This window comes from Oncorhynchus mykiss, chromosome 14 (assembly GCF_057628025.1).
Source record: "Oncorhynchus mykiss isolate SJ-2025 chromosome 14, ASM5762802v1, whole genome shotgun sequence".
NCBI lineage: Eukaryota > Metazoa > Chordata > Actinopteri > Salmoniformes > Salmonidae > Oncorhynchus > Oncorhynchus mykiss.
In genome coordinates, this window is record NC_143035.1 from 10639457 (window position 1) to 10665005 (window position 25549).

Consider the following 25549-nt stretch of genomic DNA (forward strand, 5'->3'; position numbering starts at 1 on the left):
TTTATTTCATAATGTTGACACAACATTGTTTTATTCACGTGGTGTCCCATTTGGTTGAAAAAATTGAACATCACCTGTATGTAATACTTCATGACCTTAATTCAACAACCTTCAGCAAATAAAGTAGTTAAACTTCTATGATCCACAGTTAAATGTATATCTAAAACTCAGATGATGACCAAAGTACACTGGCAAAGAACCACAGGCGTCAAGCACAAGTTTTACGCCCTCAATCTTCCCACAGTAGCAGTGTCTAAGAACCCACATATGTCAACAGTTAGTTTTATACAATAACGTTTTAAAAAGGCAGTAAAAAAAATGCTAAGTTCACAGAAGCATTGATTAAGTGACTGTGATGTTCATGTTAAATGGGTGGGTGCCACTTTATTATCTTGTGAGCGCACGAGAGTTATGGGATAAGGGAGAGAATAGAGAAACATGTACAATGTAATAGTAAGAATGTAAATAAACGAGCCCAGGGTTCGCATTTTCCTCCCACCAGATTCCCCTCTTATCACTAACAGCTACACCACAGTGACAAGATAATAATACCATCGGACAGTAAACAGAAAGCGAGGCCTTATCATTAACTTTCCAGGCCATGTTCAAATGTGTGCCGGTAAATATGTACAGCTGTACATTTCATCCTCCATGGCCCTTATTGAGTGATTTTACAAGCTCTGTGCTGTTCTTTATAAACGGCAGAGCAGTGGAAAGGGCAGGGGAGGAGGTGATGCGTGTGAATGCTCAGTAAACACTCTCGTCTGGTGACTGCTGGGGAGACATAAAATCAATATTTAGCTATGTGGATCTACAATTGGATATAAAAAATGTTTGACCATTTTAAGGTGGACACATGAATGGAAACGGATATGAGATGAGGATTTCATGGGACAGGCACCATGTCTGTGTGTGTGCTTACTAGAAACTATTTTTTACTGTATATAAAAGGACGTGAGTGGAAGAGATGACGAGTTGTCCATTAAGGGCAGGCATCTGTCGCCGACGTCCATTGGGTTCAGTTTGAGAACTCAAACAAAGTGAGTAGGTCTATAGTGAATCCCAGATCCTGGGTAGGTTCTCCAGGATCCTCCGGCGATGCGACGGGTTCGACACTCCGGCTGCACGCAGGTCCTCCTCTGTGATGCCACTGTGGAGAGAGCAAAGGTCATTTCGGGAACCAAACCACCGAGAACAAATCAGGTTCCATCCACCGTTATTTCTCCTCTCACCTGAAGTAGTCCAGGTCGTCCCAGCCGTTGAGGCTGAGTCCCAGAGTGTACTTCTGTAGACCCAGGGTGCTGAGTAGTTCTCGCACCGTCTCTGGAGCTCCATAGAGGACCTGTATCAAACACCAAAACAAATGTCTAGTCAAAAAACGGAATGATAAAGCCTTAGGTCTGGGCCAATTACTAGGCACCTACAATCTAAGATAGATTCCCTCAATCTCACACAAATGATCAAGGAACCTACCAGGTACAACCCCAAATCCGTAAACACGGGCACCCTCATAGATATCATCCTGACCAACCTGCCCTCCAAATATACCTCTGCTGTCTTCAACCAGGATCTCAGCGATCACTGCCTCATTGCCTGCGTCTGTAATGGGCCCGCGGTCAAACAACCACCCCTCATCACTGTCAAACGCTCCCTAAAACACTGCAGCGAGCGGGCCTATCTAATCGACCTGGCACGGGTATGCTGGAAGGATATTGACCTCATCCCGTCAGTAGAGGATGCCTGGTTATTCTTTCAAAGTGCTTTCCTCACCATCTTAAATAAGCATGCCCCATTCAAAAAATGTAGAACTAAGAACAGATATAGCCCTTGTTTCACTCCAGACATGACTGACCTTGACCAGCACAAAAACATCCTGTGGTGTACTGCATTAGCATCGAATAGCCCCCGCGATATGCAACTTTTCAGGGAAGTTAGGAACCAATATACACAGTCAGTTAGGAAAGCAAAGGCTAGCTTTTTCAAACAGAAATTTGCATCCTGTAGCACAAATTCCAAAAAGTTTTGGGACACTGTAAAGTCCATGGAGAATAAGAGCACCTCCTCCCATCTGCCCACTGAACTGAGGCTAGGAAACACTGTCACCACCGATAAATCCACGATAATTGAGAATCTCAATAAGCATTTTTCTAAAGCTGGCTATGCTTTCCACCTGGCTACCCCTACCCCGGCCAACAGCTCCACACCCCCCGCAGCAACTTACCCAAGCCCCCCCCTCGCTTCTCCTTCAACCAAATCCAGATAGCTGATGTTCTGAAAGAGCTACAACATCTGGACCCCTACAAATCAGCTGGGCTAAACAATCTGGGCCCTCTCTTTCTAAGATTATCTGCCACAATTGTTGCAACCCCTATTACTAGCACGTTCAACCTCTCTTTCGTATCGTCCGAGATCCCTAAAGATTGGAAAGCTGCCACTGTCATCCCCCTCTTCAAAGGGGGAGACACTCTAGACCGAAACTGATATAGACCTCTATCCATGCTGCCCTGCCTTTCTAAAGTCTTCGAAAGCCAAGTCAACAAACAGATCACCGACCATTTTGAAACCCATCATATCTTCTCCGCTATGCAGTCTGGTTTCCAAGCTGGTCATGGGTGCACCTCAGCCACGCTCAAGGTCCTAAACGATATCGTAACCGCCATAGATAAAAGACAGTACTGTGCAGCTGTCTTCATCGACCTGGCCAAGGCTTTCGACTCTGTCAATCACTGCATTCATATCGGCAGACTCAACAGCCTTGGTTTCTCAAATGACTGCCTCGCCTGGTTCACCAACAACTTCTCAGATAGAGTTCAGTGTGTCAAATCGGAGGGCCTGTTGTCCGGACCTCTGGCAGTCACTATGGGGGTGCCACAGGGTTAAATTCTCTGGCCGACTCCTTTCTCTGTATACATCAATGATGTCGCTCTTGCTGCTGGTGATTCTCTGACCCAGTTGTACGCAAATGACACCATTCTGTATACTTCTGGTCCATCTTTGGACACTGTGTTAACAAACCTCCAGACGAGCTTCAATGCCATACAGCACTCCTTCCGTGGCCTCCAACTGCTCTTAAATGCTAGTAAAACTAAATGTATACTTTTATACCGATCGCTGCCTGCACCATCACTACTCTGGACGGTTCTGACTTAGAATATGTGGACAACTACAAATACCTAGGTGTCTGGTTAGACTGTAAACTCTCCTTCCAGACTCACATTAAGCATCTTCGAATCCGAAATTAAATCCAGAATTGGCTTCTTATTTCGCACCAAAGCCTCCTTCACTCATGCTGCTAAACCCTCATAAAACTGACTATCCTACCGATTCTTGACTTCGGCGATGTAATTTACAAAATAGCCTCCAACACTCTACTCACCAATTTATATGTAGTCTATCACCAAAGCCTTCCATTTCAATATTATCGCTTGCACAGTGCTCCTTGGGATGTTTAAAGCTTGGGAAATCTTTTTGTATCCAAATCCGGCTTGAAACTTCTTCACAACAGTATCTCGGACCTGCCTGGTGTGTTCCTTGTTCTTCATGATGCTCTCTGCGCTTTTAACGGACCTCTGAGACTATCACAGTGCAGGTGCATTTATACGGAGACTTGATTACACACAGGTGGATTGTATTTATCATCATTAGTCATTTAGGTCAACATTGGATCATTCAGAGATCCTTACTGAACTTCTGGAGAGAGTTTGCTGCACTGAAAGTAAAGGGGCTGAATAATTTTGCACGCCCAATTTTTCAGTTTTTGATTTGTTAAAAAAGTTTGAAATATCCAATAAATGTCGTTCCACTTCATGATTGTGTCCCACTTGTTGTTGATTCTTCACAAAAAAATACAGTTTTATATCTTTATGATTGAAGCCTGAAATGTGGCAAAAGGTCGCAAAGTTCAAGGGGGCCGAATACTTTCGCAAGGCACTGTATCCCTCACTAACTTAAAGCATCAGCTGTCAGAGCAACTTACGATCACAGCACCTGTACACAGCCCATCTGTAACTAGCCCACCCAACTACCTCATCCCCATATTGTTATTTATTTTTGCTCTTTTGCACCCCAGTATCTCTACTTGCACATCAGCATCTGCACATCTATCACTCCAGTGTTAATGCTAAATTGTAATTATTTCGCCACTATGGCCTATGTATTGCCTTATACACAGTCAGTTAGGAAACACACACTGTATATTTGCACACACTGTATATATTTGCACACACTGTATATAGATTTAAATTTTTTCTATTGTGTTATTGACTGTACGTTTGTTTATCCCATGCGTAACTCTGTGTTGTTTTTGTCACACTGCTTTGCTTTATCTTGGCCAGGTCGCAGTTGTAAATAAGAACTTGTTCTCAACTGGCCTACCTAGTTAAATAAAGGTGAGATAAAATATAAAATAAACATTTTAGATCTACCCACCTCTTTCTCCCAGCAGTATCCTCTTTCTGCAGCTATGGCCAGGTCATTCCTCTGGGTCGGTCTCTGGCATGGGGTAGATGGAGCCTCAAGGTCCAATGGGAAGAAGTCTACCTCACTGAGTGACTTGGCTATCTGCAGGGCTGTGAGGGAGTGGTCCCCAAGGGGTCCAACTGGCTGCTCTACTACCCACGGTGCTGAGGCCTGGGTGTGGGGTACACAGGTGGACACATATGGGTAGAAGGCTGGGAGTTTTCTGCTCCGTACAGGGATGGCTTGTTCCTGTTGGTGCACCCTAGGCTGTTCTCTCCTGGGGGTCTCTCTGATGATGGCGGAGTGGTTCATGTACATGTTCCTCAGGTTCTTGGCAGGCAGGATGGAGTCCTGGACAACATTGTTTTTGCTTGGTCGTGGTTGTATGGGTTGTTCATGATAGTGAGAGGTGGGGCTTGGGGCTGGGGGGATTGGCAATGGGTCCTTTGCTGGGAAGAGCTGATAGGAGGAGTTAGTCTGGGGTGGATGATGGTCATTGGTGGAAGGATAGTGGGGCAGGATCCCTGGAATCTCGATTTCAGTGAAGTCAGACCTGCGAGGGGACTTCCTGTCACAGCCACGCCCCCTGAAGAGTTTGGGTAACTGCAGCGCGGAGTCGCCGGCCCAGACCACCTGAGGGTCCCTGCGAGGGGGTGGAGACTCCTCTACTCTTCCCAGGACAGACACACCTTCAAATATGAAGTATGCAGGGTTTGTGTAACTGCTAGGGGCCGGCTTGGGTGGAGACGGTGAGGATCTGAAATGTGTGGACAGATAATAATGAAAGTAGGCTAAATGACAAACCATACTATAAACTCCCATCACTAATTATATCTCGGAATCATATGCTGACAATGTATGTTGGCTAGTTTTACAATGAGTGGCTTGAAAAACACCAAAAAGATCCTCACCGGCTGATAGGTGCCCGAGTGGGCGGAGGAGACAAGCATCCCCTCACCAGACCCTTCTCATCCTTCTCAAAGCAGAACCATTCTGAAAAAGACAAAACAGATGTTTATTGGACACCATCTAACTAATGTCTTCTCCATATGTCCTGTGTTGTCTGGGGTAAAGGTTGCCCGTGGCGTGTGGTGGCAGTGTTTATGTGTGTTGTCATGGCAATGCATAATGCCTGACCTATAGGGCAAATGGCACCCACTCACACTGTGTGTCTTTTGAATGTCTCAGGATGCATCTGGTCAGGGTCAGTCAGCGAGGAGCCAAAAGAGGAAGCCATGGCAGAGACCACAGAGAGAGAAAGCCAAGCCTTGGATCAATCAGGAACCAAATAGAGGAAGCAATGAGAGATACACAGGAGAACCAGAGGGCATATTGACTGTTGCAACAGAAGCCCAGCGGGAAGTGATAGTGTGAGCAGAGGAAGGAGAGGAGAGCAGTGATGAGGTTGGTGGGAGGGCAGCCAGGCGAACCCACCGTAGATCTTCTCCCGTGTTCCTCGCCGGTCCTTGGGCACATGGACCCTGACCCGCCCACGTATGGAGCCCATCTCCTCACCCCGGTGGGTCAGAAATGTCTCAAACTGCTCTGCCGCGCCGATAAGGGAGCGCAGTGCCACACAGCACTCACCTACAAAGTCAACAGTAGGATCAACAATGGAGTGGACACTGATCCCGGCCTAGACACTGATCTCTGGTCAGTTTAGCTTTTTTCTATCCTAATAGTTAAGATTTGAAGACTGTACACTGATCTTTGATCTGTGCCTAAAATACACTTTAAAAACCTAAACATCTCAATGACTACGGTCAAATGGCATTGATTGACTAAGTGACTGATGAGAGGGGAAATAGTGAATGGTGGTGGTTACGAACAGGAAGGGAAGGAGTAATGACCAACCGTATGACTCAAACCCGTCACATGACTTGACAGACAGCAGGAGGTGCTGATCCTGAAGGTACTCCATGTCTGAGACGATCGGGAGAAGCTATGATATGTAGACACACACACACAAACAGGTTAGCTATGAGTCTTTGGTATGAGTTTGCTCATCTAGCTCCAGATTGATGTATTTACCTTGGGCAGCTGCTTGGGGGACCAGCCCAGTTTGAGGAAGCCAGGCACGTCACAGCTCTGTGAGTCATTCTCTACGGAACGGCGGATCTCTGCTCAAAACAGATATCGACTTAAATTATTCATCACATAAGTCACAGAGTTTGTTATATAACTTTAGATGAACTAGGTGAGAAAGGGTTAAGGACAAAGCACCTTCAAGGCAGGATGAGTGAAACTCAATGAAGAACTTGGCTTTGCTGGCTGTCTTCACAATGGCCTCAACACCTTCCAACTCCATCCAGGCCCTCTCCATGCTCGAGTTTGGGTCTGTTTTGTAGTGCAAAGAAATCGAGGCTCACAAGCAAGTATCACAGTTATATTATACAACGTATATTAATCAAAATTCTTATGTCAAAATAACCACAATCACCTGTTTTGGAAATGAACTGTGACGTCACCCCTACATGGAATGTGGCAAAAACAGGCGAGTGGTCGCTGGTGAAGATGTCATCTGTACAACCTGGAGGCAGAGAGATCTCAGTCGTAATGATACAACCGTGTCCATTATCCTTATTCTGTTAACTGTACCATCATACAAGCATTCTTATGTCACTAATGATCACTTCAGCACTCTATGCTATTCAACCTTTTCGTCAAAACCTGCGGCACAGACTAAACTAATGATCCTCTAATGGCTATGACGGACTATGCTGTATGGTATGCTGTATGGTATGCTGTATGGTGAGTATTTGCTGAAGGAGGTCAAAAGCAGTGCCCTGGAGTCAGGGCCACAGTGAGGAAGTGACTGCTCGTCTGAGGACCACAGACCAGAGGACGTAGGAGTTGCCAATCATACCTTAAACAGGGACTCTCGCATTTTACAGGAAAACAATCAAAGAAATGGCCACAAAATATCTAATTTAGGAACGCCACGAGAAATAATACTATCATATCCAATTGGCTGTGCCTGAATGCTAAACTACAAAGCTGTTAGAGTGCCTTCGGAAAGAATTCAGGCCCCTAGACTTTTTCCACATTTTGTTATGGTTACAGCCTTATTTTAAAATGTATTAAGTTGTTTTTTCCCCTCATGTACACACAACACCCCATAATTACAAAGCAAAAACAGGATTTTAGAAATGTTTGCTAATTTATTAAAAATAAAAACGGAAATATAACATTTACCTAAGTATTCAGACCATTTACTCAGTACTTTGTTGAAGCACCTTTGGCAGTGATTACAGCCTCGAGTCTTTTGGGTATGACGCTACAAGCTTGGCACACCTGTATTTGGGGAGTTTCTCCCATTCTTCTCTGCAGATCCTCTCAAGCTCTGTCAGGTTGGATGGGGAGCGTTGCTGCACAGCAATTTTCAGGTCTCTCCAGAGATGTTCGATTGAGGTCAAATCCATTATCTTTAAAGACAAGGTCCTGAAAAAGGGATGTTTCTTTTTTTGCTGAGTTTATGTTCTAAACCAGGGATGGGCAACTAGTTGCCCACAGCCCCCCTTTTGGAGGCCTGTGGCCCAATAATAATAATAACAAAAATACTATTTTTGTTGGAACTCAATCGGGGTCTCAACTTTCTGTTGAGCGTTGGAATAATAGAATCCACAGTGTGCAACTTAGAAATTTGGGTGTGCTACTGCAGCGCCAGCTGTGCAATCAGAGTCCTGGGTTCGCGCCCAGGCTCTGTCGTAACCGGCCGCGACCGGGAGGTCCGTGGGGCGACGCACAATTGGCCTAGCGTCGCCCGGGTTAGGGAGGGCTTGGTCGGTAGGGGTGTCCTTGTCTCATCGCGCACCAGCGACTCCTGTGGCGGGCTGGGCGCAGTGTACGCTAGCCAAGGTGGCCAGGTGCACGGTGTTTCCTCCGGCGCATTGGTGCGGCTGGCTTCCGGGTTGGATGTGCGCTGTGTTAAAGAAGCAGCGGCTTGGTTGGTTGTGTATCGGAGGACGCATGACTTTCAACCTTCGTCTCTCCCGAGCCCGTACGGGAGTTGTAGCGATGAGACAAGATAGTAGCTACTACACAATTGGATACTACGAAATTGGGGAGAAAAAGGGGTAAATTATTTTTTTTTTGGGTGTGCATCAGCAGTCACTCAATTAGCACGTCAGCATTTTTTTTAAAGGTTTGGTAAGTTAGTCTCGCGGCCAGCTATCTAAACTTGTAGTAAGCATGGTCTAATTACCGACCGGGGTGGGGCCCATTGATCATCAGTTATCACATAAAAAACTGCAAACATTTGCCTGCACCCTGTGGCAAAATGAGTAGAATTGCAGGAAATTCACCTTCAAATGTAAATATCGGTCATGGCTGTCATGAGTGGGGCCGCTAAAATGTTTTCTCACAAGGGGATGGGGTTGGGGGGGGTACGCAGACCCATGAGCCACTGCGGCCCCTCATGATGAGTTCCGTTTTTTTGTGGCCCCCAGCCCCATCAAAATCATCCATGTCGTAAAACCTAAACCCACCATAGGAGTTGCAGGTGATATGTGTCTCTGAGTAAGACTTCCACAGAATCCGGTCACACCATGATGGCACATTGACACGCACCTGTAGACACAGAATAGAAGAATGGCTATATTTATTGTGTGTTTGTGTTCGGTGCGGACACATTGAACATAGAATTGATTTAGAAAAATGGTATTATATAATGTAGGGAACACTGCATTCCAATCATACAAGCCATTTCACTCTGTGAGGTAGTTTTAGTAGTCGTGATGACAGCTGCCGTCAAAGCACCTGTGACCCCAATAGAGACTGATTGGGTTACACATACAGTAAATCTAGTCGTGAGCTATACTTCTTTGTGTAGAATGTTTAGGGGGGCAGGTTACACTAGTTGCAAAAGGTAACGTTCCCAAAATAGCAAATTCCCTTATTTGCTGACTGCTTTCACAAGGCTCACAGTGATGCTTTGTGTGGATTATTTATCACTTACTGCTTGAATGTAATTCAGACAACACACTGATTTGGACACAATGTAGCTTTGAGAGGTTGTGTCCGAGAGTGTCACAAGGAGATAGACTCACGCCAGAGGTCTTGTACTTCTGCCACAGGTAACTGTCCCTGGACCCCCTCTCGTACCGATAGGTGGGCGGAAACGCAATCTTCTCTTCCTCTTAACCAGGACAAAGTGAGAGAAAGGGAGAGAGAATGGGTAGATTCAGCGACAAAAGCAAGGAAGAGGAGAAATTATTGACAAGAATAAATAACACAGGTATTTTCACCCGCACAGGAACACACAGTTGGACATGACGTCAGTAGGATGCTACTCACTGAAATTGAGGAAGGCCTTCCTCTTGTGTCGTTCTTGCGTCAGCTGGTCAGCACACATGAGCTCATCAAACTCCCGCTTGGAAACATGTTTCAGAATGTCCTGTAAAGCAATAGCGATTCAGTATGAGAGAATTCAAGGTACCGCTCTGGATCTATGGAGATTCTTGATTTCGGGTTAAACTACATTTGATCTATTTGCTGGGGAACAACGAAACAGAGAGCGGAGAGCAGACAGGGTTTGTCTGACCTGTACGTCCAGATCTAGTCTGTAGTTGAGGTCTCCACACCAGAAGAGATGTGTGAAGCGCAGGCTGACGTCAAAGGCACTGAGTTGCCGGTCACCCAGGGACAACAGTCTGAGGATGTCCGCACAGTTCTGGTTCCTCCTGACAGGACCACAAGCACAGGGAGTGACAACATCAACTCACACACATAGACATGCTGCGTACATACATTGGAAACGTATACACTCTACAGCCCTGGCATGTCCTTATATAGAACGGACACAGTGGACATCAATCTGATGATAGTTGTGTTGAACATTATCCGCCTTATCTCAGTTCACTGGTCACGATGGCAACATCCACCCGTAGCACGCGCTCCAGCAGGTGTATCTCACTGATCTCACTGATCTTCCCTAAAGCCAACACCTCATTTGGCCGCCTTTCGTTCCAGTTCTCTGCTGCCAGTGACTGGAACGAACTGCAAAAAGCGCTGAAGTTATCATAGCCTATCGGTAAATAGCCCACCCAATTTTACCTACCTCTTCCCCATACTGTTTATATTTATTTACTTTTCTGCTCTTTTGCACACCAATATCTCTACCTGTACATGACCACCTGATCATTTATCACTCCAGTGTTAATCTGCAAAATTGTAATTATTCGCCTACCTCCTCATGCCTTTTGCACACAATGTATATAGACTCTTTTTTTTCCTACTGTGTTATTGACTTGTTAATTGTTTACTCCATGTGTAACTCTGTGTTGTCTGTTCACACTGCTATGCTTTATCTTGGCCAGGTCACAGTTGCAAATGAGAACTTGTTCTCAACTAGCCTAACTGGTTAAATAAAGGTGAAATAAAATAAAATAAAAATTATCTGTCAACTAACACCCCTCCTGTGGTATACACCCAAGATGTGTATACCACAAGAGGCTGGTGGTACCTTAATTTGGGAGGACGGACTGGAGCGGAATTAGCGGAATGGTATCAAATGCATCAAACACATAGTTTGATGCAAATTGCTCCGTTCCGGCCATTATTATGAGCCATCCTCCCCTCAGTAGCCTCCACTGGTGTATACAATATGTACATACCTGACTACTTTCTCACTGCCAGAGGTCAGATGGCAGTTAACAAATCCAAAAGAAGTACTGTTGAAGAGTAAGGAAACCCCAACAGCACCTTTATTTCCTGGAAACAAACAGATTTGACATTTAAAGGTTAACCTCATTTTGTTGATAAAACACAACATCTCGTTCCTGTTGATCATGCTCTGATATCATAGATCAGGGGTGTAAAACTCATTCCACGGAGGGCCGAGTGTCTGCAGGTTTTTGTTTTTTTCCTTCCAATTAAGACCTAGACAACCACGTGAGGGGTGTTATGTACTAATTAGCAACTTTAATTCATCAATCAAGTACAAGGGAGGAGCAAAAACCCGTAGGTCCCCCGTGGAATGAGTTTGACACGTGTCTTTGGCTGTAGGCTATGCCAAAGATACAGGATGTGTCCGTGGAGGCTGCTGACTGGAGGACGGCTCATAATAATGCCTGGAATAGAGTCAATGGAATGGTATCAAACATGTGGTTTCCTTGACATTCTATTGACTCCCGTCCATCCATTACTATGAGCCGTCCTCCCCTCAGCAGTCTCCACTGGTATGTATGTGTATACTACGCATTCATTTCTGAGACGAGGAGGCGGGTGTGGTGTTATGGGTAGCCGACCCATAGACCACCCAAAGTAGGGGCCTGGTATCATACCCAGTGTGTTCCCCAGGCCAGTCTTCACACTGGCTGTGTTTACATGGCTGATGCGACTCTCGTGCTCCGGCTTCACGAACACTGCCAGCCTCATGTTCCACAGTGACTGTACTGCCACCTGCAGGACACATAACCACAGAACACTATAACAGAGCAATCAAGACATCGGCCTACAGTACTGCTGATTGAAAAAAGCTAAAGTAATGATAACATATATGTCTTGATTTCTCATGGAAGTATCATAATCATAGACATAAGCAATTGTTTTTAGACATTTTATTGCGAGGCTAACTCCAGTGAGTATCAGGTAAATGAATGAGCAATAAACCTTAAGATGCTCTAGACTTCCAGTTTATACCAACGATCTATATATACACTAGATGACTAACAGGGGAAGCTGTTTTGAAGCCACCGCGCCCCCATCTTGGCACTCCACTGTTGTAAAATTTTTTTGGGGAAGCTATAGAAATGCATAGTTTTTGCCGCGTTTATTCCATTACAGACACATTAATGCAAACCTTTTCATTATATGTGAGCTAAACATACAAATAAAAAGTGTAAAATATATACAATTATTTTCCTTAAAGCATACTTTTTGAAAGTCTGAATGTTACTGTCCCCACTACAACAACAAAATACTGAAATCAATGTCATTTTGTCCTTAAAACATTTAATTGAAATACTGTAGAATTCCATTCATTATTATGGAGAACCCTCTCTACTAGGGAGTGCCAATATGGCCCACTGGTGGTTTCAAATCCTCTCATTGGCCAATACATAGCATCCGTAATCCGGGGTTTATATAAGTCATTGGTTTATGCACCCTTTTTTATTACCTCTTTGTGCAAATACAAAGAGCATGTAAAGTCACTGTCACAGAGAGATAAACAGCTATCATTGCTTCAGGATGAATGGTAAAATAAAAAGTGCATCAGAACAGATATCCTATAAGGTGAGCAAGGACATAATGACATAATGCAAACACATGACAATCAGAGACACCGAAAGCTGGGAGAAAGGGCCAATAAGGTATAGGGACAGAAAGAAAGAGACAGATGGAAAGATGGCGAAAGAGCGGCACATACAGTAGAGGTGGAGGAAAACAGGGACATAGCGATGGAGAAAAAGAAGCAGAGAGAGATGGAGAAAGAGGACTGGGGGACAACAGATGGAAATGAGCTGTTTGCTAAATCTGGTGCAACAATTTCCTTTCTCCGTGTTCTAAAACGTGTGTTTTTGTTGTACATTGTCTGTGTCCCAAATTTGTTTTGACATAAATGGAGGACAATAGAGGAAAAAGTGATGCTCACCTGTTTGTACTCTATATGAGTGTAGCTGTGTAGGGTAGCCTTGACGTGCTCGGTCCACTCCTTCTCCCCCTGAGAGTTCTCCTGGGTACCCAGGGCGTAGATGTCGTGAGGCAGCAGAGCTGTGGACTCATCTGGGGTTCGCCCCAGACCACAGCACGTCACCCAGGACTGCAGACTGCGAGGGGGAGGGGAGCCACCTGGACACACAGCCAATAAGATCATTAGTGAGGGTCCTACTCAGTATAGGCCACTATCTAGTGCTTCAAATATAAAAAACAGTGTTTCTAATAAGAAAATGGTGGCTTTCCAGTGTAATAACCCTGTAATAACCGTAGCCATACCAGGAAAAGTACTGATGTCAGACAGTGACAACGGAAGACATATTACTCTAGGACAGTGAGGTTCTACTGATGTCGTAGTTACCCATATTCCAGCTGCCCACAAACACAGAGATGACATCAGGTTCACTCAGATGGGAGTGTCTGGTCTTCATCAGCTGTAGCAGCTGGCAGAACGCCTCCCGTTTCTGGAGGGAAGAGAGAGTGTTCTCAGTCAATACAATGGAATCCAATGGGTGGCAACATACACAGACGAATGTAGACCTGTATGTACCCTTGCACTCTCAAACATGAGCTCTCGTGGGGTGTTGTGATGACTGTCCACTACCATGCGCAGCTTGGCTGGACTGCTCTGGAACTTGACTAGCTGCAGAACTGACACGTGCGCACGCAAGGGAAAAGAGGGGAATCGTTAGGATCATTGAACACTTCTTCATCGAACTCGGTCAAGTAATGTCAGATGTTGATGTTATTCTCTTACTCCGGTCGTGTGAGACTGTCTCCGCTCCGAATGACCCGGCCTTCCTGTCAAACAGCAGCACTCCTGTGTCCAAGTCCACTGACACGGTCTGTCTGCCGTAACGCACCATCTTAATCTAGACACACACGCAAAGATGATACAAGATATACAATACTGTACCACAAAAATGATCAAAATATGACTAAACAGCTGGTATGCCCCCCTAAAAGTATGACGTGCCCTTTGTCTCTCTCTGTCACCTGAAAGGAGTGGACAGGTATGGGCCTGGCATTGTTCTTGGCTACAGGGACTAGTGCTGGAGCAGGGACTGGGGCTGGAGAAGGGGCTGGAGCTGGAGCATGGGCAGGAGCAGGGGATGGAGCAGGGACTGGGGCTGGAGCAGAGACTGGGACTGGAGCTGGGGCAGGAGCAGGGACTGGAGCTGAGACAGGGGCGGGTTCACGGAGAGGGGCAGGCTGCACAGCCAGGTTGTGATTGGTCACAGCATCTTGAAGAGCTTTCAGCACCTGCACAGTAAGAGCATAGAGAGCTTTAGACTGGAAAGTAAATTAATATCAGACTGGTTTGCATTGGGGAGGGGGGGGGGGACAGTGTGTGTGTGTGTATGTATGTGGGTACAAACCCTCTTCTCCAGGGAGGACAGCAGGCTGACCAGGGCAGAGATTTTACACAGCAGGCTGTCCAACTCCATGTCTGGACCTCTACCCATATTCTAAAAGGAGGGACAGTAATATTAAGTATTAAGTAGCTGTGTGCTATGTGAAATACAGGTCTAAATATAGAATTGTACCCCATGAATGGAACATATTTAGAGGTGTTTTATTTTCAACTTTTTTAACAGTGATGCGCTGTGAAAGTTAGTTTTCTCAATTAGTGCACTAGAGGGCGCAGCAGATCAGATTTCCATTCATTTTCTGTCTTCTTTGTTTGTGGGTCCATTGTGGACCATAGTAGAGTAGACGGGGTAAGACAGACAGGGTAGGACCTCCGAGTCCGTACTGGAGTTGCAGCAACGAGACAAGACTGTAACTACCAATTGGATGCCACGAAATTGGGGAGAAAACAGGGTTAAAAAAAGGACAGACAGAACGGGTAGGACAGACAGGGTATATCACAGATGGGATGTACCTGTGACTTGGTGGAGGTTAAAGGGCAGGTGGGATGGTCAAACACTTTGGCCAGCGTCTCCAAACTGGACATGGTCAGATCAATCTCACTGTGGATCAGACAATCAGTTTCATTTTCTCCCTGTGATAACTAACAAATCCATCACATCACAAACACTAAATGACATACAGCACTAACTGTAGTAGCAGTAGCAAAATGCTGAAACCCACCTGTTGAGTCCCTGGCATGCTGTGCCCAGGGTGTGGTGTAGATGGAGTAGGCCTTTTGCTCCTCTACGCAGACCCTCCACATCCAGAGGCAGCTCACTGCACAGATACTCACTGAGCAGCCCAACCACCTCACCTGCCATGCTGTGAAACCACAGTAAAAAAAATCTACATTTTATGTGGTTTATCCATCATTTTTACCAGAAAGAGAAAATAAAACTAACGGAATGGAATGTTAGTGTAAAAAAATTAATAATTCAACACACTCTTGAAAAGAAACAAAGTTTATCATGAGTGTTCGCAAACGTAAGCCTGGTTGAAAGCAGCACTTTCAAGGAAGGGAAAGGGGATACCTAGATGCCACAGGAAAATACTACAGTGCTAAAGTACCCCAAATAGCCCCAGACCAATAGTGCACATTTTTCCCTATTTATGTGTGGAACTGGAAGTATATCTGCATTCTCCTGATGTGTGATTGGTGTTAGGGTGTGTGTACCTGGGTGTGTTGAGCTCCTGCAGCCTGTGGAGGAAGAGGAGATGGGGGGATGGGGTGACTGGGGTGACTGGGGGTCCTTCTGGGGGAGATGTACTGACTGAGACTGGGGCTGGGCTGGGACTCCACACCAGCCCTGGCTTCTCATCATCACCTGAGCTCTCCTCACCAGGCTCTGTGTCCCTCCCCACAGGGTACAGCAGGGGGATGACCAGACCCTTATGAGGGTGCTGGTACCCCAACACCAGGTCCCCCAGTGTACGGAAACAGTTCACCTGCACCCCTTGAGATGTCTGTGGGGAAACACACATACAGCATAGAGAGAATTATAATATAAATAGACATTCACAGACATAGCGATTTGCTCAAACATGTAAGAATGAACATACACGGGCTGTGGTTATACATACATGGGCTGTGGTTATACATACATGGGCTGTGGTTATACATACATGGGCTGTGGTTATACATACATGGGCTGTGGTTATACATACATGGGCTGTGGTTACCCAGAAAGGTCAAAAATACCATAAACACATGATACAGAACCTACACAACACAAGTTGATCTTCATGAGAGTGTCCTTAATGTACAGGAGAGATGTACAAATTCCCTGAACTGATGCCACAATGAGCTGCAAACCGTCCATCAAGATAATGTTTATAAACTGTTTCTCTAAAGTTCCTAAAGCTTGGAAGACCGCACAAATGTCTCAAATCCACATGAACCTGTTCAGGATACGCATGTGTTGTTCGAACAGTGTCCACCAAAACAAAATGGACCTGGATATATTCAGGGGGATCCCTTGGAGTAGAGGTGCGGTCTCTTGGGCCCTGGAGGTGCCAAACAGAAGCTACAACCACTCACCTCTGTTTGCATAGCCAGAACAAGAACCACATCAAACACTCATTGCCAAGCAGGCTGCAGAAACCACTGCTAATCAGCCACAGGACAGGAGATGATGTCACAAACCTACCCCCCCAAATTCTGGTCACTGGCAAGGTTGGCTGCCATGAGTCACAGTGTTCCAGCAGTTTACTAGCCGACCTCTGTGTTCTGAGCCGGTCTACCGTACACACGCACAAACGCTGCCCGCTATAAACAACACTCCAACAGCCAGCTGTCTCAGATACGTACAGTAAACATGGAGGGGAAACACATATTCAACAGCCATCGACAAACGCATTAAGTGCCAGTCACACACACACACACACCGCGGGCATAGACATATTAGATGCCACGGACACACTCTCAGACACAGGACCCAAAGGGCGCACACAGCAACACTGCAAACTAAAAGCCCCTTTCCTGTACGTCTTATTTTAGAAACGTTTGTTTTCATTGTGTGGTTTGAAAAACCATTTTTGGCAGACATTACCTGCCCCAGTTGCCAGGGACTCCTCTAATGGTTTATGCATTTTTTCGAGGAACTCTTGAGAAGTAATTACAAAGAAAATACAGACTAAACGACTCAGGGAGACAAAAACAGCCTGTCTTTTAGCTCAAAATATCCCTTCTATAAAATAGCCCCCTCAGAAAAACAAGAAAGCAACCACGCAATCCCTATGTGGTAATGTTTTTTAATAGCAAAGCCAGTGAGACAATCTGCTTATTGGGGATTTTACTGACTTCCGTGGAAAACAAGCGAGGCAGCGATACAGTACATGGAGCGCAGCCCTCATCTGAAAAGAACGTTTACAATGGTGTTTTCAAATCAAAGACTCATTAAATGACTGTCTCTATGAGACAATTGTTATTGAGCTGGTTTTGCACCAGATATGGTAAAGGAATGCACAGGCTGGTTTGCGGGCTGCCTCAAATGTTTTTTGTTACTGTGTTTTTTTCCTCATTCCTGATAATTAGGACCAGGAGCTGTGGCTCTTGAAAGGAGTCGTCCCCTATAGTCACTATCTAAAACACACCCATACAACCGCCACACACAAACTAATCCGAACCATCCCTATCCCCCACCCAACTAACCCTCAACACACACATCCTTGTCCACGGCACATTCACACACAAAGCACAAACAGACCCATCCTCCTTAGAGCACTGGTCAATGAGTGGGTAGGTCAGGAATCTGTGAGACACACACGCAATTTCTCCTCCGTGCAATTGTCATTCTCCAAGCATGCAGCCGCATGGCAGAGATGCCATTCAAACAAAAAGGCCTAAGGCAGAATGAGCCTAGTATATGAACACAAGACACTTCCTGTTTCCCTTACAACATACAACAACACAACTCTTTTGTAACGATAACAACTACAGTATTGTACAGTCCATTCTTTCTCGAAAGTGGTTGCTACAAGAGGATAATATCATGCTTGCACATGTAGGATATGCTACAGTATTAGCCTAGTTACTGTCAGGATTAGGTCATGTGTGTGTATGTGAGGCGGGGGGGGGGTTGGAAAGTTAAACTGATGATGGTCACTCACCTGTACAGCCAACAGGCCGTCTGCATCAGGAAGAATACGATAAGTGTGAACGTGCCGTTGGTACCTGAAAAGGGGAAAATAACATTTACAAATGTACTGTATATCCCAAGACAGCACTATACATAACTATACCACTGTCATGGGCAGAAATAAACATTAAAAGGCAAAACACGCTTTAAAGTAACAATGAAATAAGGATGAGCAGATGTGCTGCCCTTGTTAAAGATAAACAAGACGCTAATTTGTTGATGGTGTGACTCAGTTCGATGGTTATTTTAGCAGCTTCATGGTCCACTGCACAGCGTGGGATTACATGACTACTACCGGGCAATTCCATGGAAACGGAACTGCGCTGAGAAGCAGATTTTTCACTTAAAATGTATTCCAAACAAAAACCATTGATTTCAAAGTTAAACAAACCATACAACTCCATGCACAATGACTGCTTTTAACAATTTACACAGAACAGTTTACAGAAACATTTACTGGAAGAACTGTGCATATGCAAAGTTTAGTGAAATTTTTTCGGTAAAATCACCCTCTGTTTTTCATGTGACCATGTTTTTCATGGTTAAAAGATGTCTACCGAAAGAATTTGGAAGTTAGCTATGCCATGACACCTTGACTCTGAACAAAATCTATTTTGGTTATTGAGCCACAGTAAGTGGATTTACACCCGGTAACGGGATTGCGGTAACAGAATTCTTTCATGGGTCCCTGATCTGTACTACACAGAAATGCATAATTATAGATATAAATGTAATTCTCTTCATGGCGTTGTATCCTAAATAGGTACACACAGGTATTAATATGCAAAATCCTCCTTTGCATATTTGGTTATTATTCTACACACTGGCTATTATTTGAATGAGCTCCTCCACTTAGCAAGACCAAATCTGAACCAATCATATGCATCTATGTTTCACAAGTTTTGACATCAAAGTACAGCACAGTAGAGCTCAGTAGAGTACAATATAGTGTACTCAACTCGTACTGTACTGAACTCTACTCTATACTAATCTACTGTACTGAGCTATATTCTACTCAATTTTTTAAAACTTTACCGTACTGTAATGCGCTCTCCAAACTTGTGAGAAATAGACGTCTACGATTGGTTCAATTGTTCGGTCTGGTCCAAATCTTAACCAATCAGACACGTTTATTTCAGTCAAATCATGGCCCGTCCGGAACAGACCAAAAATCAACATCTGTGGACATTGAAATTAAAGCCGGTCCAGGCCGTACCAAAAAAATGGCATATGTGGACATTGAAATCAAGGCCAGGGTGGACTGACCAGTTTTCAACAATTCTTCAACATCCATGAAAGAAAGAGAGGGCGCTCATGGGTAGGTGTTGGTAGGCAGGGGCACAGAAAGGAGTCAACCTGTGCCTAGTACATGCCCCTTTGCCCTTCCACTCACCATGTGCCATTTTGGGGGGGTGGTATAGATATTTTTTTGTATTAAGTTTTGTTATTGTTGTTCTAAACCCATTGCCCGCATGTTCGTCATGACGTCTTCAAGTTTGCTACCTAAGGGATAGATCGAAATTTACTGTATTACATTAATTGTAGCGGCCCTGTGTTTATAAACATGTATATCTACTTGGCTTTTGTGGCACAAAAATAAACTCAGCAAAAAAAAGAAACGTCCTCTCACTGTCAATTGTGTTTATTTGTGTAAATATTTGTATGAACATAACAAGATTCAACAACTGAGACATAAACTGAACAAGTTCCACAGACATGTAACAAACAGAAATTGAATAATGTGTCCCTGAACAAAGAGGGGGTCAAAATCAAAAGTAACAGTCAATATCTGGTGTGGCCACCAGCTGCATTAAGTACTGCAGTGCATCTCCTCCTCATGGACTGCACCAGATTTGCCAGTTCTTGCTGTGAGATGTTACCCCACTCTTTCACCAAGGCACCTGCAAGTTCCCGGACATTTCTGGGGGGAATGGCCCTAGCCCTCACCCTCCGATCCAACAGGTCCCAGACGTGCTCAATGGGATTGAGATCCGGGCTCTTCGCTGGTCATAGCAGAACACTGACATTCCTGTCTTGCAGGAATCACGCACAGAACGAGCAGTATGGCTGGTGGCATTGTCATGCTGGAGGGTCATGTCAGGATGAGCCTGCAAGAAGGGTACCACATGAGGGAGGAGGATATCTTCCCTGTAATGCCTGTAATGACAACAAGCTCAGTCTGATGATGCTGTGACACACAGACCCAGACCATGATGGACCCTCCACCTTCAAATAGATCCCGCTCCAGAGTACAGGCCTCGGTGTAACGCTCATTCCTTCAACGATAAACGTAAATCCGACCATCACCTTTGGTGAGACAAAACCACGACTCGTCAGTGAAGAGCACTTCTTGCCAGTCGTGTCTGGTCCAGCGACGGTGGGTTTGTGCCCATAGGCGTATCTGCAGTCCTCATGCCTCCATGCAGCATGCCTAAGGCACGTTCACGCAGATGAGCAGGGACCCTGAGAATATTTATTTTGGTGTTTTTACAGAATCAGTAGAAAGGCCTCTTTAGTGTCCTAAGTTTTCATAACTGTGACCTTAATTGCCTACCGTCTGTAAGCTGTTAGTGTCTTAACGACCGTTCCACAGGTGCATGTTTATTAATTGTTTATGGTTCATTGAACAAGCATGGGAAACAGTGTTTAAACCTTTTATAAAGATCTGTGAAATGATTTGGAATTTTTACAAATTATCTTTGAAAGACAGGGTCCTGAAAAAGGGACGTTTCTGTTTTTGCTTTGTTTACTTAGACAAAAATACATATATACACAATTTATTTTCCTTCCTTTTTCTTGAGTGGGCAGCCTGATGAAAGCCAGTCAATTTTTAAATCACCCAGAAAATATACCTCTGTTGATATCACATACGTTATCGAGCATTTCACACATGTTAGCCAGATACTGACTAGCACTTGGTGGTCCAAAGCTGCTTCCCACCAGAATGGGCTTTAGGTGAGGCAGATGAACCTGTAGCCATCTTACTTCAACAGTATTTAACATTGTCACACTGGTATAACTGTTCAGGAGACAGGCGCAGGAATGCGTAATAGTAAAAAAAAAGAATTAGACCCAAATTTCTACCAAACAAAGACGTATACAAAACACAGGGTTGAGACCCAAACAAAAGAGCGAGGAGTACCTCAAATAAATACACAAGCGCACAATGAGCGTGTGCGTAATGACAGTTCCGGAGGGATCCGTGACAAACATGAGATCCTCTCTAAGCCTTACAGAAATGTGTATCTGAATAGAAAACGGCCACACCTCCACCTTTGGCATTTGGGTCTTTTCTGTAGATCTTATAACCATGTATTGCTACCACTGTATCAGCAAATGTATTATCTAAGTGAGTTTCAGAGATTGTCAGAATATGAATGTCATCTGTTACTAGCAAATTATTGATTTCATGAACCTTGTTTCTTAACCTACATATGTTAACGTTGGCTATTTTTTGCACTTTTCTGGGATGCTTAATTGTTTTTATGGCTTTACTGGGAGGTTTAGATTTTGTGTCACTGGACTACACACAATACCCCATAATGTCAAAGTGGATAGTATGATTTTCACATTTTTTACAAATTACTAAAAAATGAAAAGGTGAAATGTCTTGAGTAAATACGTAAGTATTCAACCCCTTTGTTATGGCAAGCCTAAATAAGTTCTGGAGTAAAAATGTCCTTCACAACTCACATAATAAGTTGCATGGACTCACTCTGTGTGATGTAATAGTGTTAAACATGATTTTTGAATGACCACCTCATCTCTGTACCCCACATATACAATTATCTGTAAGGTCCCTTAGTTGAGCAGTGAATTTCAAACACAGATTCAACAACGAAGACCAGGGAGGTTTTCCAATGCCTCGCAAAGAAAGGCACCTATTGATCAGCAAGCCCGCCCCCTTTTCCCCATGTCAATCATGTCTTTAGGAGGCACTGTAACCAGCTTGCTCACAAATTGTGATGAGTTAGTATGTTGTTGCAGAAATAAATAGACCTGGGGGAGGGGTTGTCCAGACACATTAGCTTTGACCATCAGATAACAGAAAGTGAAAGAAAACGGTTATCAACATGACAGTGGAAGGGAGGAAGAAATTCTGTTGCAGATTTTTCAGAAATTCTGTTGCCAATTCATTAACATAATTGATATTGGTAAAAACTAATTGATATGTCTACCTTTACTGGTTACTTCTGTGAACTTTCATTATTCTCCCTCCACATAAAAAATATATTTAAAATATGTGGGTTTTTGGTAACAGAATTTCAAGGCACAAGGCAATGTTTCTTCAATTTACAGATTACAGAAAATGTTTTCCTAACCTAAATATAAGTGTTGATATTAGTTGGCAGGGGTTTTTACTTCAGCATTATTGTGTTTAGATGTATTTTCTAATACCTTTTAAGACTTATTCTGATAGATGTTTTCTCAGACTCCTTTTCCATCTGTTTGACAAGGAATTAAAGCCTATGCTTATTCCATATTCTAAGGATGGAAAAGTCTTGTAAAATGTATATATGCCTTAATTAAAAATAAAAAAAAACTCTTAATTAGTTTTCTTTTGCCACCCATTTTGACATGATCCCATTAATGTCACATGTTGGTGCTCATAAAGAACCTACCCACACATCTCACGTTTTTACACACCACGATTTACACAACCTACACAAACTAGCCAGAGGAGTGTGACTCATCTGGACCGCATGTGGGCTTCATGTTCGATAATAATCACTTGGTAGCAAAACCATACCATTAGTCTGTGTCAAGTATCCAATAGATGGCTAACTTTTATCTCTACTTTATCTCTCAACACAGTACAGTAAATGCCTGTAACCCCCCCTGTTGAAAAGACACCAGTTGAAAGCCCCCTGCTGAAAGCATGGCCTTGTGATGCCTGGTAGAGAATCACAGGTATCATTCATCTAGAATGAATTCATATTTCCCTGTAATGACGTTAGAGAATAATGTAAAGAAACAGCAGACCTGTATTGATGTGGAGATTAGATTAGTGTACACTAGGCCTATATACAACATAGAGAGGAGGAAGAGGTACAGAGACAGAGGGACAGAAAAAACACGGAATAGAAAACAACAGCAAAAGAGAGGGAAAAGAGAATGAGGAAAGAGAGAATGAGACAGCTAAGCGGGAGAGAGAATGAGACAGCTAAGAGGGAGGGGGGGCAGAATGAGCAGCAGTGGGGCTCAGCTTTCAGGAATGTGTCTGGCTCGGGCCGCTGTGCACAGAGAGCTGTGTGGTCACTGTAGCTCCCGCCCTCTTCCAGGGGCCCCAGGGAAGACTGAATGGAGGGGGGAGGAGAGGAGAGTGGGGGACCGGGAGCCCTAAGCCAGGGTTACACGGACACTGGCCAGGCTTGGTTGGGCTGTATCGGGACTGGGCAACCTGAGTGTTCAGGAGCTATAGACTTCCAGCAGCCCTGTGAGCCACAGCCTTCTCCCTGCCCAGTGTCCCAGGTCAGAGTGACAATGATAAAGATGACAGAGAGACAGGCTGCTGAATCTATTTACAATGCAGAAATTGAGACACGCTATAGCACTTGTGAATGTGAGGTTAGTTCCCTTTCCACTGACTGTGAGCATCACTGAGTTGATATTGACCATACACACTCAGAGATGGAAAGGAATGTTATGCGTGCGTGCATGTGTGTGTGTCTGTGTGTGTGTGTGTGTGTGTGTGTGTGTGTGTGTGTGTGTGTGTGTGTGTGTGCGAGCGTGTGTGTGTGTGTGTGTGTGTGTGTGTGTGTGTGTGGTGGAAGGCTACTCACAGCAGACAGAGGGCGTAGGCTCCAGGCACAGACTCACTGTCCCTGACCAGGAAGCTGCCGTCCCTCCCAGCCCGGGCCAGCAAGTCCTCCGCATGCACGCGGCTGATGTCGCGGTGGTACCACGCCACCGCCATGACAACCGACGCTGTTGTTGTCCACCTGTCAGTCAGTGGAGTGTCTGTCCGTCCCACGGGGTAATCCACAACAAGGTGTACGGTCAGAGATGACACACACACAGTCTGTCCCACACCTGTGTCATGGCACCACGAGACCCTCCAGTCAGGAGCTCTCGTTGTTCAGTCCTTTTGAGTGTTCACGGCTTCTCCAGCATCCTCGTCCTCATTAGTAAGGTCGACACAGGACAACAACAATAGTCCTCCTCATTTAAGACAGGCACGCCTTCCAGGGTCCTACTGGGTTACACATCCTGTTGCATTTGAGGATTGTTGTCGTTGTAGAGTCAGAGTCAATATCCCTCCCACAGATTTCTCTGTGTCCAGATTCCAGAACTACAGTTGCTGAACTCAGGCCCACCTTGCAGTTAGTTCCCCCACAGAGAACAACTGTCTCAGTGTCTGTGTGCAGGTTGCTGCCAGCCGGATGTTCCTCTCAGGTAGACAGACAGCTGGATGTTCCTCTCAGGCAGACAGACAGAGACAGAGAGAAAGAGAGAGAAAGAGAGGGGGAGCAATGATGCATATAGCCAACCACCCCTGGGGGTAGTGCCTGCAGCCTCACCCCAAAGACCGACAATGCTGCTGTCCCCTCAATAAAAGCCCTGCATGCAAACAACACAGGAAAGAAGAACCAAGAGAAGTCAGTCAGCCATACAAACAAACCCTGCTGCACAGCTTGCTGTGGTGGATAGATATCAGACAATTCAAATGATTTTCCAGTTGTTTTGCCATATAAGGGAAAGGGCAAACACCCTGCAGAAAGTTCAGCTGATGGTTGCAGTTCTCTCCAGATTCCACAGTCTCTCTCTTCCTCTTTGTTGTCAGACGTAGATTACAGAGGGTGGGTCGGGGGTGTTGGTGGGGGGTGTCAAGGGTCCCTGGTCGGTCCCGTGCAGAGAGTGTGTTGGGAGTGTCCTGTCCCCCTGGCGTGGTGTGTTCCGTATCTCCCTAGAGTGTCGTCAGAAGAGGAGGTGAAGGGGGGCTAGAGGATGAGAGGACTAGTCCTGTTAAAGCACAACACAACGCGGGGCAGCACAGACAGAGGAAGTGACTCCCCGCTCCAGATGTGAGTAAGAAGGAAAAGCGAGGGCAGAGAAAAAAACTGACGCAGCAGCAGAAAGAATTCCTGCGAGGGGCTTCACTTCATCACTGGTGTGTGAAACCAACGCTGCCAGCAGACTCTTCCTTTCTCTGGCCCACCCCACGCTCCATCCTCCTCCCCTCCTTCTCCTCCTTTTCCCTGAAATCCCAAACACAAAACACAGCCGCGCCGTGCACACTCAGGTGGGAGGCTTGGCACAGCCTCTGTCTGTCTCACTCCTGCGTTCTTGTCCTCTTTTCCAGCCTTTTTTCCACTGTGCTGGCTAGCTTATTCCCCTCTCTCTTTCTCCGTTCCCCGCCCTTTTCTTTTGTTACTCTCCCTAAC

The 25549-nt window shown here is 45.1% G+C and overlaps 1 protein-coding gene across 4 annotated transcripts; it reads right to left on the reverse strand.

Moving 5' to 3' along the window:
• On the reverse strand, positions 1-25549 carry LOC110487728 (phosphatidylinositol 3,4,5-trisphosphate 5-phosphatase 2B). Of its 4 annotated transcripts, XM_090198344.1 has the most exons (27): positions 24876-25279; positions 23948-24725; positions 18136-18199; positions 15701-15990; positions 15208-15348; positions 14999-15086; positions 14493-14582; positions 14110-14376; positions 13871-13985; positions 13664-13764; positions 13475-13577; positions 13052-13248; positions 11742-11859; positions 11073-11169; positions 10001-10139; positions 9754-9853; positions 9507-9595; positions 8946-9027; positions 6899-6988; positions 6682-6795; positions 6490-6578; positions 6313-6400; positions 5893-6045; positions 5370-5451; positions 4429-5215; positions 1233-1342; positions 1-1150 (listed from the first exon to the last, which is right to left on the reverse strand). In XM_090198344.1, the coding sequence occupies exons 2-27, from the start codon at positions 24079-24081 to the stop codon at positions 1051-1053; spliced, it is 3828 nt and encodes a 1275-aa protein (XP_090054470.1). In that variant the 5' UTR covers positions 24082-24725; positions 24876-25279; the 3' UTR covers positions 1-1050. The 4 variants fall into 4 exon arrangements, 1 of the variants encoding a protein (XP_090054470.1); XR_016486278.1 differs by having other exon boundaries at positions 5622-6045; positions 23948-25549; XR_016486279.1 differs by having other exon boundaries at positions 6490-6598; positions 23948-25549.